This window comes from Marmota monax, unplaced genomic scaffold (genome assembly GCF_021218885.2).
Source record: "Marmota monax isolate L192 unplaced genomic scaffold, Marmota_monax_Labrador192_F-V1.1 WCK01_AAM20220418_F8-fsc00048, whole genome shotgun sequence".
Taxonomy (NCBI): Eukaryota; Metazoa; Chordata; class Mammalia; order Rodentia; family Sciuridae; genus Marmota; species Marmota monax.
Genome location: NW_026694895.1, coordinates 893,973 through 908,803, shown reverse-complemented (window position 1 = coordinate 908,803; position 14,831 = coordinate 893,973). Strand labels below are relative to the sequence as shown.

The window sequence follows — 14,831 nt, the reverse complement described above, 5'->3', positions numbered from 1 at the left end:
GGAGAGAGAAGGTAAATTGCACGGTAATGGAAGGAGACCCTCAGGGTTATACAGTGGAGGGGGTAGAGAGAGAGGAGGGGAGGGGAGGGGAGAGGTGGGGAGGGGGGAGGGTGGATGATGGGAAAGGCAGCGGAGCACAACAGACACTAGTATGGCAATTTGTAAATCAATGGATGTGTAACTGATGTGAATCTGCAATCTGTGTATGGGGTGAAGGTGGGAGTTCATAACCCACTAGAATCAAAGTGTGGAATATGATATGTCAAGAAATTTGTAATGTTTTGAACAACCAACAATAAAAAATTAAAAAAAAAAAAAAAAAAAATAGAACTATTTCTAATGAGTGAGCCTTAATTTCTGAATATAATGTAAAAAATTATATACAGATTATGGTCTTATAAGAGCCGTTTCCCATACTACATTATCAATCCCCTGAATACTAACATCTTAGTGCAGATTTTTAAATCACCTGATGTATCTAATTAGAAGGCTGCAGATCAAAACCAACTGTAGCTGAAGAACTTATTACAAAATGCCCCCCACTCTTTTCCTTACAAGTCTCACATCCTAAAGTCAAGAGCTCAATTTATCCATCCCCCTGAGGCCACTAGATTATAACAGTAGCAACCATTTGAATCCTTTGCCAGGCATTGATGATAATTTCTCAGCCTTATCAGAATCCTGTGTGGTAGGCCTAATTGTTTTTTTAGTTTTATGAGTAATACACATACATTGCAATGATCAAAGTTTCAAATGGTGCAGAAGTACAGAATGGGGCAGAAGTACAGCCCTTGGGCTAACACTGCTTGCACAGACTCATGCAAAAACACAGGGTAAATAAAAGAGAAAGTCAGAATTTAAACCCAAATTGCCCTGCACCGAGAGATATAACACAAGCCATAAGCATCTTCTACACAACAACAAAACTGCCTGCAAAAAGCCTCAGGGTCATGTACTTATTGTAAAATAATTTCTAAACATGAAAGAGAAGAATTTCAAGGGATTCAAAGGAAGTAAATTTTCCTAATGTGTCATATCCCTTGTGTTTAAAAACAGACAACAAAATAATAATAAGCCTTATTTTGTTATAATTAAAGCTAATTTTGCCTAAACCTTTATCAGTCTTAACAATAACTGCAATAATGTGATAAACCATTTTTTAATCAAGTAACATAAGGACTCTCAATAGTCCACTGAAATAAATAACCAATATTATAACTCAGTTCTTATTAGCAAAATTATTCAGTCAATATTTTAGGCATTTAGGATGAATACAGTTTTATATGAAATGCCATGGTACATGGAAATAATCTTCTTAATAGTGCAGTTAAAAACTACACTGAGAGCTGGGGCTTTAGCTCAGTGGCAGAGCACTTGCCTAGCACATGGAGGCACTGGGTTTGATCCTTAGCACTACATAAAAATAAATAAATAAAATAAAGGCATTTTGTCCATCTATAACTACAAAATATTAAAAAAAAACTACACTGAGAATTACCCTAACACCATGAAAATTAGATACTGTAGTAGAACAAAATGAACTACTTTGCTCTTTCTCAAATTGATAATTTTGTCTTAGTTATAGAAGAATGATTTTAGAAAACATCTTTAAGACCTACTCATTCCACAGAGTATTTCACTGTGCACCTATTTCATGTGAAAGTTTGCAAAATCGTTACGTGACATTGTTAGTTGCCTTTGAAAATGGGACAGTGACTGGCTGAGTCTAAGGTGACTTTCCTGAGGTGTCTCAGAAAAGAAGAGCAACCTGGCTAGACACTGGAGAAAACAGAAGTAAAAATGGTAATTAAAAAATGTTTGTTTTTTTTTTAATTTACCCAAATCTGCTATGCAACACTGTCCATTCTTCTTCACCAGGATGTTTTTACTCTTTAAATCTCGATGGGCAATGGCTGGCTTCCCTTGGGTCCCAAATATCTCTATGTGCAAATGTGCAAGACCACTAGCTATGGACAGCACTATTCGAAGGCAGCTAACTGTATCCAGAGTAGTGAGCTGAAGATAGTCATACAATGACCCCATTTCATGGTAGTGCGTGATCAACCACAACTGGGTACTGGAGTGTCTTGATGTCATGTCTGAAGCAATAAAACCTGGAGAGAGTAAAAACAAAATTAAATTAGACATGTGAGCATTCCACACTGTAACTCTTCATAACCAGACACAGTGACTTACACAGTAGAAATCACCTGCAACAAAAACAAGTAAATAGCAATTGCCATGAGAGGTTAACAGACCCAGCAACAGAGAAAACAATAGCATTTATTCCTTAAAGGGGCACTAATTAATTGGAAATTTTCATATTAGTTTCCATTGTAAGTGATCCTTTAGAAAATATCTTTATGTTGTATTAAGATTCAGAAAGGTTACTTTGTGTTCATGCATAATAATAGTGCCAAATTCTTCATAATGTTGATATTCCAAGCACAGATCATTCATCAAGCATCCTGGAAAAAAAAAAAAAAAAACCCACAAAATCCAGAACCTGGATACCTATATGCTAGTCCTGCCTGCCTGTGATTTCTGCATAATAATGGGCAACTCCTGTGGGTTCTTTGACCTTTATCTGCTCAACTGTAAAATAAAGGAATGAATTTGCTATATGATTGACTTTATTCATCAAATAAAGAAGGAACCGATAAGAAATATTGAAAAATTTGAGGCTCTTTTTTCAGTCACACAGAAACATGATGTTGACAATATTTGTTGGCTAGAAAAGACACATAAAAAGGAAAAAAAACCTACAATATTTGAAATGTATTATAATATATACTCTACAAAGGGCAACACAAGCCCAGAGTAGGTATTGAGATGTTACAAAAGGCTTCCATCAGAAAGTGATATCTGAACTGCTCTCAAAGGGAAGTGAGACTCTGACAATTGTGAACAGACACTGAAATTTTGAGGAAACTTTGGAGCCTACTAAAAGAACTTTTAATCTTCAATAACTTTCCCCCAAAGAAATACCCCAAACCAAAAAACAAAAACAGAAAGAAAAAAAAAACCATCAGCACTTTAAAGAATTGCTATTGCATATCTGTGTGGCCTCTGCTGATTTCTTTCCCCAAGGAAAAGTAGCCTCTGATTAAATAAATGAAAATCAAACTTTTGATTCCCTTACTTTCCCTCACCACCCTTGGTCTAAAAAGAAGGATTCTGTCACCTCATTAATTATGTTCTGAACCTTCAGGAAAAATGACTTTTTAAATAAGGAGACTTTTTAAAAACTATTTCTCTCTCAAGTGTGGATTATATAACTCCATTTGTTTCACAATGCTGGGGCACTTTGGTGGGCTATTTGTGTTTTGAGTCAAAGCACTCTATTGTTAGTGGAGGTTGAGCAGGGGCTAGAGGTTGGAACTCTGGCATAGGCACTGGATGTGTTCCGAACCAGGGGACAAAGTAATTAGGGCCTCTTACTTCACACTCAATGTCATCCTCCCAGCCTTTTCAAGAGCTAAAAATAAAACTCAGTCTTAAGTAAGGTGACCAGTGCCCCTTGTGAGCCTCTCACTGGCACCACTCATGGGAACCAGGTACTGGGCAGCTGTGACAGCCAAGATGTAAGGCCACCACCCAGAGCAGAGCCAGAGAGGGCTGTGCCCAAAGCTGCAGGACTGGCTCACAGGTCAGCCCCACCATCCCAAACTGGGTGACCTTGCCCAAGTCACATAGAGTCTCCTCCAGCTTCCTCATTCGTAAGATGAGGGTAATGGCAACATATGTCCAGGGGTAACTGTTAGAATAAAAGCAACACTGTATGTAAAATGCTTGACCTGATGTCTCACACACAGGAAGCATTTAAGAATGGCTGGCCAGTAATACATTTTAAAACAGCCCAGAGTTCAGTCAAAGCCATAATAGCAGCTTTTGTAATTTAATATTTTTTTTGAACAAGTAGTTTCCTTTCCTTGCATCAGTTTTAAGAAACTGGGACTGGTGGAACAGTCAGGCAGTGCCTTTTCTGAGCACAAGACAGCTCTGGAGTGGGAAGGTGGAGATGGCTGCACAAGATAGATGAACTCAGTGCCACTGCATACTTCGAATGGTAAAGTGGCAAGTTTTATGCTATGTATATTTTATAACATGTTTTTTAAAAGGTCTAAACACAAGACTTTGGAGTGAATTCTCATATTAAGCAACTTCTATAGTTTTAGTATTGAGGAAAAGAATGCTCAGAAAGATACAACTTTGATCCCAAATAAAACAGTGGGCCTCTAACAGTGTCCAGAGTAGAAGCCAGTCTCCCAAACTCCCAGACGACTATTGCTGCTATCATGTGACACAGTGTTCCTGTGGTCACTTACATGTTAAGTGCCACACTAGACATAACAGAAGAAAGAGTTGAAATTCAAACCAGTCCATTTGAAAAATGTTATTTTATAGGTTTGGCTAAGGGAATAAAAACTGAGGGCCCAGAGTTTTACATGTACAGACAGATACATAGATACATAGAAATATACATAGATAGAATTTAGTTATATATTTTGGGGGACTTATGGGTGGGAGGGATCATGATCTTATATTCAAACACAGCATGTAAGCCAGGTGTGGTACCATGCACCTGTATTCCCAGCTAGTCAGGAAGCTGGGGCAGGGGCAGGAGGATCACTTGAATCCAGGAGTTCTAGGCCTGCCTGAAACACAGCCAGATCCTGTCTCCAACAAAAAAAAAAAAAAAAAAAAAAAAGTCTGTACAAAGGCTATCTGTTTTTATGATCTTTCTTAATTAGAAAGACTACACAATCCATATGGCTGTGATTATAATAAAGGTAGAAAGATCTTATGAATTCAGAATTTCCACAGATCATTAGGTAATAAGAATTAGATAATGTTTTCCCCTATGTGATAACACTAAGGGAATCTAACTTCTTATATTTGAATCATACTGTAAAGGTACCTTTCAAATTTTCCTTGTGATTAAATCCAATTTAATAAATATATTCTGCTATGTGCAAGGTACTGTGTTTAGCTCTAGGTGTGAAGGCAAAAGCCATGCAAACGATACTTGTCCACAGAGTACAATGGTGTGTATCATAGGCAATTTAACTAGAGTGCATGGTTATGAGACCATTTGCAGATTACAACAATATATGGCATATTTTGCACAATGAGTCTGTGAGCTCTGTCAGTGGGGATATGTGAATGTGCCCTTCCTTCAACAAGTCTCAGACCTCACGAGCTTCTTAAGGGTATGTGTACCTGATTGTGAAGAATAATTCTACTATTTGAGAGAAATATTTTTGTATGAGATGGCTTTTAACACAACTAACTCAATTTGTTCTAGTGGCACAGAGAGAAACAGGACATTCAAAGGTTATTTTGACTGTAGACAAATTTTCATCTCATACCCTGACTCTAGACTCTAGAAAGCAACTCCACTGCTATCTGACTGTCTAGCAGACCAGTGCAGGATACAAAACTGCAAGACAGAGTTAGGTTGCCCAGTGTGATTCCCAGCTCCCCTATTCAACCTCCCTGTACATCAGCTGCTTCGTAAATTAAAACCGGAAAAATAAGAAAAAACTACCCTCTTATGGTTGTAGAGAAGGTTACGTGAGAATATGCACATGAAGCACTTAGATCAATGGTTACTGCATAGTAACTACCCCTCACTATTTTTGATAGTGTTCTTATTGTCGTCATTACTGTGGTTACACACAGACATCTAACGGTAACACATGGCAGTGTGTAAAAATAGAGCAGAGTACAACATGAAGCTGTGCACAAAGCACAAGCAATTCTCCTGGGAGAAACTGGAAGGGAACTGAGAAGTTTTAATGGAGGAAGAGGTGACTGTAGGATGGGAAGGGGACAGTGGGTGATCAAAACACATGCACAGGGACAAAGAGACCTCAGTGTTCATGGCAATCCCAAGGAATGGCATCTATTGGTGGCAGCAGAATGTGGACATATTGGTAGTTAATGCTTAAGAGACCACAAGGAGGCCCAAAATAGGGAGTCTTGAAGGCTGGGCCAGAAGTCATAAATGTTGTAGGCAGTTTGGGAACCGTCAAAGACACTTTGAGCAGAATTATCTCTGCTCCTCGGGGGAAGACAATTCAGTGTGGTGTGAGGGGCTGGAAATTGGTAGCTGACAGCAACAATAGCACTGGGGAGGATTAGGTGATGATGAGGGCCCCAGAGGGAAGGGAAGGGGAGAAATCGATAGCAGAAACTGAGATGTTTCTGAGAAGAAACATCACGGCTGCACCGAAGCTTTGAACAACCATCAAACCACTGTCTGTGACACTTAATTCGGATTTAAATACTAATTAATAGTAGTAGAACAGAAATACATTCTGGCCATGGTCTTCCTATGCGTCAGAGCTAATCCAATAGCCACGAAGCAGCTGACACTATGCTATCAGGTTAAAGAAGCAGGTAGCATTCGCCCTCCATGTTAGTGTAAACACATTAAGAGAAATCTTGCAAAGTTACTGAAGTCAATGGCCCAAGGAATAGGTTCACCCTTATACTGCCATTGCAGGATTTCAGTGGGCACTTTACATATTTCACAAATGTTGCTAAGCTTTAGTTTCCAAATTAAAATGTATGCTGAATCCCTCTGGAAATCTGGTCTTTAAAAATGATGCCTAGTTTGAGGGAATGTGCATTTAATTATGGTGTCCCTGGGAGCTGTGAATCTCTAGGAAAGAATCCAAAGATCTTTCTTAGTTTGATTCAACTAATAAATATTCAAAAAGGGTGGGGTAAGTAGAACAACCCATGAAGCCTTGAAGTGAACAATACAGGGCAAATTTTTGTTGTTTAAATAACGATCTGCAGATGTAGGAATAAGAATGAGCAATAACGGATTTCCTTTTCATCATCCAGAGAATCTTACAACCTAACTTATTTGCAGATTTATACAAGAAATTGGCGTTAAAAGAAAACTAAACAGTATATAAATGCTGAGGCTCCCTATTCTACTTTTCAAGACAGACTCTCAAATTCACATTCAGCAAAAGAGAGAGGGCAAATGTCGCCAGTTCCCTCTCCTAAGACACAATTAACTGAGGGGCATCCTTGTACTTACCTAAAATATTTTCATGCCTCAGCATCACAGTGTTGTACAATTCTGTTTCCCTGAACCACGACTTCTCATCACGGGAGGAAAAGATCTTCACGGCAACATTTTCCCCTTGCCAACTGCCCCTCCACACCTCACCATACCTGCCTTTCCCTGCGGAAAAGAAAAGAGGAGTCGCTGGAGGGTGACCCAGGAGAGGCAGCCAGCCTGACTCCTAAGAACACACCTGTGAACCTAGTGTCTGCAATTCAATCCTTCCCATTACTTGCCATGGAAACTCAATTTGGGAATATCAATACCACAACCTTTTGCCTGTGAAGATATATAAAAGGTGGATGGAATCTGCCCTACCCAAAGTGATAATAAGCTGTCATCTGTATCTGCATTGTACACTTTGCTATTAATTACAACGTTTAAATTTAAATTCCTCTACTGAAAGGCATAAAATGCATATGACTTTCAAAAACATATGCAAGTTCTTAAAATCTAGATCATGGTATGGATTATTAGATTTCAATGTTGTGCTAAAAGCCAAAAAAAGATGTGTGTAGCTGAATTTAATAGCTTCCATGATGGCTCCTTCTTACGGAATCACCGTAGGCATTTACTAAGCATACAAATCTGAATTTATGTATGCATTTTTTCACAAAAAAGAATATTAAATTTAAGATGTGTGTTCTGCGGATTAGAAACAAAGATAACAAAACACAAGGTACATAGGAGATCGTCAACCTCACAACCACCATCCCTACAGGCTTTCTTGGTGGAGGATATGTTTCTAAAGAGGATTTGCAATCTTAAACACATAATCCCACAACCGTTTTGATTTCTGACATTGGTCATGGGTATTTGTTTATTAGACAACCCCTGCATGAAAAGACCACTTGGAGAATACATTTTTAAAAACACAGTGACATTAGTTGGGGTCTGACCTGTCTAGTCTATAGTCCCCTCCTGCCAAAGCTATATATATGTGTCAGTTGTCAAGGACATGTTCACATTCTCTTTAATTACAGGTAGGGGTGATCAGGGAGGTTGGGAGGAGGTAATTACCTCAGTACTATGGGCATCAACACAAGGTATAATTAGCCTGGGCAACAAAGAGGCAGGAGATACAACTTACAGGGGAGTGGGGATTTCTGCCCAGGCAAGTGGTGGCTGGGATCACAGGGTTGTAATAAGCAGCTACAGAACCACCTGCAGTGCAGGAATATAGTCCCTGGCTAGAAAATTAAACCATTGAGGAAGAACTCAAATATGGAGACAGCCCAGGTCTGTCTAAGCAACACCCCTGAAATATCTTCAAAACCACTAAATCTAGACTCCCGAGGAACCAATGTTCCCATGAAACCCCAATGATTAATCCAAAATAAAGTTAAAAGAGGCCAATAGGTGCTCACTGTGGGCCACTGTTGGGTCTAATTAATAGAATTCTGTATTAAACAGACACTGTTTAATACAGAATTCTATTCATCAAATCACAGCAATTGCTCAGCACTTGTAACTTAAGACCAGGGCTGGAGCAAAGATGCTACAAAATCAGAAGCCAGAAAAATGATATGCTAATCTTTTCCTGTCTACAGTTCCATTTTGTATTTTTATTTGCCCTTTACCTGCATTCTTTCATTAGGAAGGAAAGAAAAACAGCCCAAAGAATTGTGGACATAAAGTCACTTCAAATCCTTCATTTTTTTCTCCTCCACAAGAAAAAAGGGTAGATAAAATTAAAATAGAAATCAATTTCAATGAATTTCAAATGCTTTTGTCAAATGTTTTTTGAAAAAGCAATCACACGCAGAAGGCCCCTATAAAAGTGGAGTTTCCCAAAAGCCCTGGCCATGTGCCCCCAAAGGAGATTCTCAAGGTACCTAAAATTTGGGCATTTATTGACCTGATCCAACTTCATGTGGTTTTTGAAACACAAATGATAACATGCTACCCATGCAGTTTATCACATATATTTTTATCCAAAGCTGTACCACATGAATGCACATCACTGCTTTCATTAAATCTTTAGCACCAACCCAACAAAATGTAAAAATTAAATTCACACTATCGCAAAAAAAATGCTGAAGAACAAGTATAGAACAAGAAATCATTTATATTTTTAAAGGTACAATATTATTTGGCCGTTGAGACTCTGGATCTAATCTCTGCCAACTCTGAGGGGTAAGCAGCCCCAGGATAGGAATAGAGGGTAGGTGATACAGGTGCACATCCCCCTTCACTGCCTTCACACCACTACGCAGACACACAGGTTCATAATCAAACAGGATGCTGGTAAGTATAAGAGGACAACTCTGGTTGCTTGTAACGAGCACATCTGGGGTTTTTCTGGCTTTACCTGCTCTATTCTCAGTCTGCTGTGCAGGAGACAGGTACAATGGGAGACAGTTATGATAGCTGCAGAACTAAAGAAAAGTGAACAAAGCTGCTGCCCATCACCCATGTGCCTCAGTCAGCAGTCACTGCTCTTCCTACTTCTGTGGATCCTCTTTTCTAATCCTGAGCTTGGGGTATCCCTCTTCCCATGAAAACAAGAAGAAAGAAAACCCACAGGATAACTGCCAAGGCAGTGGATGACAATCAGCCACTTCCCCAAAGGCTGAGAGGACAGGCACCCCAAACTGTCTAAAGAAACCCTGAGCACTGGGAGGAAAGTAGAGGTGGTACTAAGCCATTATCACTACCGTAGCCATCCCTGAATGGCATCTGAAGGGGTAATCAATGAAAAACATCATGCACTCTGCAAATACACACACCCCATGTTAAAACTAACAAAAATTAGGACTTTAAAAAAGCATTTGCTAGGCATGGTGGAGCACACCAATTCCAGCTACTTGGGAGCCTAAGACAGGAGGATTCCAAGTTCAAGGCCAGCCTCAGCAACTTAGTGAATCCTGTCTCTAAATTAAAAAAAAAAAAAGGTGGGGGGCTGGGGATATTGTTCAAAGCTAGAGCACCTCTAGGTTCAGTTCCAGGATTGAAAAAAAAGTTTTAAAAAACGTTTTACACTATTTTTCTGTAGAACAATATAAAACAATAAGTTAATCACAAGTTTTGACCAAAAAAAAAAAAAAAAAAAAAAAGCCCAATTCCTGGGAATTGATTCTGAGAACTCAAAACAAAGAAGCAATATGTGCAAAATCGTTTTTCAAGTGGTACTGTAAACTCAACCAGTGGATTCTTAGAAACGCTTTGAGACTAATTCTGATGTATGCAAATACACAAAATCTATGTGAGCTTAAAACTAAAAAGAGGGCATAAAGTAAATCATGCTCCATGATTATATCAACATAAAAATATGTTCCCATACGGGGAAAATGAAAGGCCATAAAAATGCACATAGCTATTGTAAATAAAGGAATTACAAAAGTACCTTTGGTAAAATTTCGGTTTTTTAAAAACCTTTAAAAGCACTTTTTTTAAATTTTCCATTGACATAATTATACCCATTTATCATTATTTTTCAAGAAAAGGGGAGACTGAGAGGGATTAGAGACTTGCAATAAACAACTTCACTATCCAAATACTGACTTACCTTGGATCATTCCATACCTGCAGTAGGGGACAGTCATCATCAATTCACTTTTCAAGCATTGCCACCATCCCAAAGGGTTCACATGTAATGAAAACTTTGACTGGGTGTTCTCTACACTAGCTACAACCATCCCACGCCTCCTGAAGTTCAGTGAGCTACATGTGTGACATCGCCTAAGTTTAATAAGGAAGCAATAAGCACCAGAAGCAGACTTTGCAAGTTCTATCCTTCTTGTACCACCACAGCTAACATGACCTATTATTCACCCAAAAAAAAGGGTGGGGGGGAGAATTACCGACACACTCCAACAGTGTTATCTGGCGAGCCACTGTTCTTTGTACCAGAAAAGGAAGACCAGAGCCACTTCCTGATGTACACGAATGATCCAATAAATCCTGTGGTTTAAGACAGAGAAAAAGAAATGACTGAGTGATGGCTCCTGGTTTCAAGTGTTACAAACATGTTGCTGTAACTCATGTGGAAAGTGGCAATCCTGGGCACATGGCCATGGGCCTGCCTGCAAAGCTCCACCAGAGGCAGGATTGGTTTCATTTCTTATGAAAAACCAGAAGTCAGCCCTCTTCCTGATGCCTGGTAGATTTTCCTGAAGGATAAGCACCTTTCTGACGCCCAGAGTTTTAGAGTAAAATACATAAATAAGCTGGGCAAATCTAAAGATGCAAATCAAAAGGTTTAAGAAGCAGGACTAAACAGAGAAAGACTAGCAGATGGGAAAAGAAGGGTACAGGATCCCTTCAACTACAAGAGTTGGGTATAACTTACCATATTCTGCTCTGCTCACGAACTATCTATCAAATGATCCACTTTAGCTACCATACTAACAAGAAAATCTAATTAGGAACAGACAAATTGGGAGTCTGAACAAACAACTCTCATACCGGCCATGGAAATATCCATTCATTAACCATATGATTAAACTTGGTTCACTCAAGCAGGAATGGGTTCCCTGGATAAGGTTACCTTTTAGTTGGGTGAGGAATAAAAGGATTACTAAATTAATACCTATTTCTCATTTTTTAAAAAATGTGAATCACAAATTGGAGTGGGGTGGCGAGACAATAAAAACACAAAGCCAGGGTCCCAAATTGACTCCTGCAAATGAATATGTTGGCAAAAGGATTCCTAGATAGTTCATTCATAGTTTCCCTTCTTATTGTCAGCATAAACCAACAAGCACAAGTCTTTTGGTAACAGACGTAGATTATCTGTAATAAATAATATAGTGCCCACAGTGACGGTGGTAAGGTTGCAGTAATGTTGAGCTAACACTCTCCAAGACTCTTTCTTTTTCAAACATTTCAGCTGCCCTATTAAAGCAATGAATCGATTTCTGTGAATTTCACCTTCTTTACTTCTCTGAGAACCACTGCAAAGTACTGTGGATCGGCAAAATTACCAAAAGCTGAATATCCAACAGAAGAAATTCAGAACCCTTAAAAACCACAAAAAAGATAATCAACAAAAAAATAAGTGTAGATGAGGTAGAGTTCATGTGCTGGGTTTTTTTCCCCTCTATTCAACTATTTTTTTTAAGAACAATAATTCTGAAAATTAAACTGCTAAAATTAAATGTGTTGCTTTTTCATAATGCACAATATTAGTTCTAAATACAGGCTATAGATGAAAAAAAATCAACTAAAGACTAATAAATACGTCCTTTAATCTGGGATCCCAAGACTTCTTTTCTCAACATAGGTAAGTGGTAAAGTGAGGGTATGCTTTGTGGAATCACATCAAGGAGGAGACTGTTTAAATAAGCAAGTATATAGACCAATAAGGACAATTTGTTTTAAAAATTGTGTAGGTTTCTATGTTATTATATCGTGATATGCTGTCAACTGACATGGCTGAGTTCAGAAGACTGTTTTGGCATGTACTCTCATTCCTTCAAAATCCTAAAAGCTATTTAAATGGTAATTTATACTACTAGATATTTCAATTATTACCCTTGATAATTAGTTATGTTAGCAGCTCTGAGGAATAAAGTTCTGACTAATCTATTTTAGAATCTTGCTTTGATGAAGCTCTGTCAGGATTCATCCTTACATCTTCTTGCTGCTAACTCAATAAACTCATTTAATTTTCCTTAAAGCTTAGAATGGAGTTCTGAGTAAATTTCTAATGAAAATTTGTATTTCTCTACTTTTCAAAACAAAATGTCATTATTTCCTCTTCTCCTAGTTCTATACAATTTAAATAGATTGGTAAAGGAAAGCTACAAATGGCTATTTTGCCCCTTTTTCATACAAAAAGTACACTTGACTGGCAGCCCAGGGATGGGGCAGGTAGCAAGGCAAGATGCTTCCTGCCTATTCAGCCACCATCCATGTTCTGGTGACTCAGTAAGGTGGATCCTGCAGTTGTCCAGGTGCACCACCTGGTGCTACAAAAACTGCTGTTGTTGAAGATACATGTCTCCAGAAAAAACGAAGCTGCAGGGCAAGCCTAACTGCAGAACTATCAGGCCCTTTGAAGCTTGTCTCTAGCAAAGGAAGACTTAATGCTAGATGAGACTGGATAATATACAGGCATGGCATTAAATAACACTGAATCACATTAGAAAGATATTGCCTTGATTGTCTTTCAGTTCAATGGATTATGACAAAGAATCTATTGGTACTGCATGTCTTTCACACTTCTTTCATACCATAAATTTTTGCCCTTTTCAAAGTAGGTATCAGATATAGCACAGTATCCATGTAAATAGTATTAATTATTTTTCTTTTATGCTTTATGGTAAACTTCTATTTATAGCAAATGATCTTCTTTTTCTAAAGTTTAAAGTCTCTTTAAAATTAAAATTTGACGCTGGGCACAGTGGCACATGCCTATAATCCGAGCAGCTCAGGAGGCTGAAGCAGGAGAAGTAGAAGTTCAAGGCCAACCTCAACAATTTAGCAAGGCCCTAAGCCACTCAGCAAGTCCCTGTCTTAAAATAAATAATAAAAATGACTGAGGATGTGGCTCTGTGGTTAAATGCTGTTGGGTTCAATCTGTAGTACAAAAAATTAACAAATTGAAATTTTAAAAATAACTAAGGAATGCAGCCACTACTAATATTGTCATTAAAAATATACAAAAGTGATTATTAAATGTATGAACACAATGGTTTTCATACTGAGTAAATGTATATGTAAAATACACATATGATTTTGAAAACTTAGTTCAGAAACTAAAATATCTCAATCATTTTTATTGATTATAGGTTGAAAAGATAAAAATTACATGTGTTCGGTTAAACAGACTATCAATTTCACCTGTTTTACTCTTTTGTTTTATTTTACCTTTTTAAGGTAACTACTTTAAAATTTAAAATTCTGTATGTGGTGCACAGGTTTCTACTGGCCCACAGTTGTTTAACCAAATGACTGCACTCCACAAGGGGGCAGCACAAGAGCACGAAAAATTTAATAGCTGCTTTTTTGGATGTCAAGTTTTAAAGTCTTAAATTATAGGGTGTTGAAATAATCTCAAGGGAAATTGATTTTTAATATTAAGCAAAAGTGCTTCCTTTAAAAAGCACTTTTACCGCTAAAAATAGAGTAACAGAATACCAACTCTAAGCCCTCCAAAATTACAGGCAACCAACCATTCTCTGTCCCTTTTTCTTTACCCCTTACCCCCACAAAAAACAATCTACTAAAAAAAATCCTCTTCTCTACTTCTACTTTATCTACATAAAATGGATGTTCTCATGCAAGGGAGACTAAACAAATGCTACCATATGCTTGCTTAGGAAATAAGTGACCAATGGCATGTGTGTCCATTCACTGTTTGCTTTTCATGCCAGAAATATGGAAGTGTCTTCAGCCATCTTTATTGTGCTTTAGATTCCCCATGGGGTCATAAACTCACTGCTAAAGTGCTGTCTCCAACATTGGTGGTGATGAGCCCTTCAATGGTGCCGTACTCCACATCTCTGGGATTGAGGCGTTCTTGGTTGCGCCTTTTAAATTTTCGGAGAGCCACTCCTAGCAGGCATGCTAGAAGGCATACTGCAAACACTACAGAGAGAATAATGAGGCCAACCTCCAAGTGGAAATGCTGTGTTCCAGGGAAGGACTTTCCTGAAGATGGGGGAGAAAAGGGTAATTGGCTGTCAGAATCACTGTTTCCTTGTTACTTAGCATAACCATAACCAAGTAGCTCCAGATCCTGACCACATAGTCTCACAAGACACAAAGTGCTAAAACTAAGATACTTCTCTCAATACCT

The 14,831-nt window shown here is 38.3% G+C and overlaps 1 protein-coding gene across 5 annotated transcripts in view; it reads right to left on the bottom strand.

Annotated features, from left to right (window-relative positions):
• The window catches only part of Acvr1 (activin A receptor type 1), a 130,644-nt gene that overhangs the window by 22,095 nt on the left and 93,718 nt on the right, over positions 1-14,831 (bottom strand). For all 5 annotated transcript variants that reach the window (XM_046426883.2, XM_046426881.2, XM_046426882.1 and 2 more), the window contains 4 exons: positions 14,472-14,683; positions 10,891-10,990; positions 7,061-7,207; positions 1,839-2,114 (listed from right to left, as the gene is read on the bottom strand). In XM_046426883.2, coding sequence (XP_046282839.1) covers positions 1,839-2,114; positions 7,061-7,207; positions 10,891-10,990; positions 14,472-14,683 — 735 coding nt within the window. The remainder of the gene's footprint in view (positions 1-1,838; positions 2,115-7,060; positions 7,208-10,890; positions 10,991-14,471; positions 14,684-14,831) is intronic.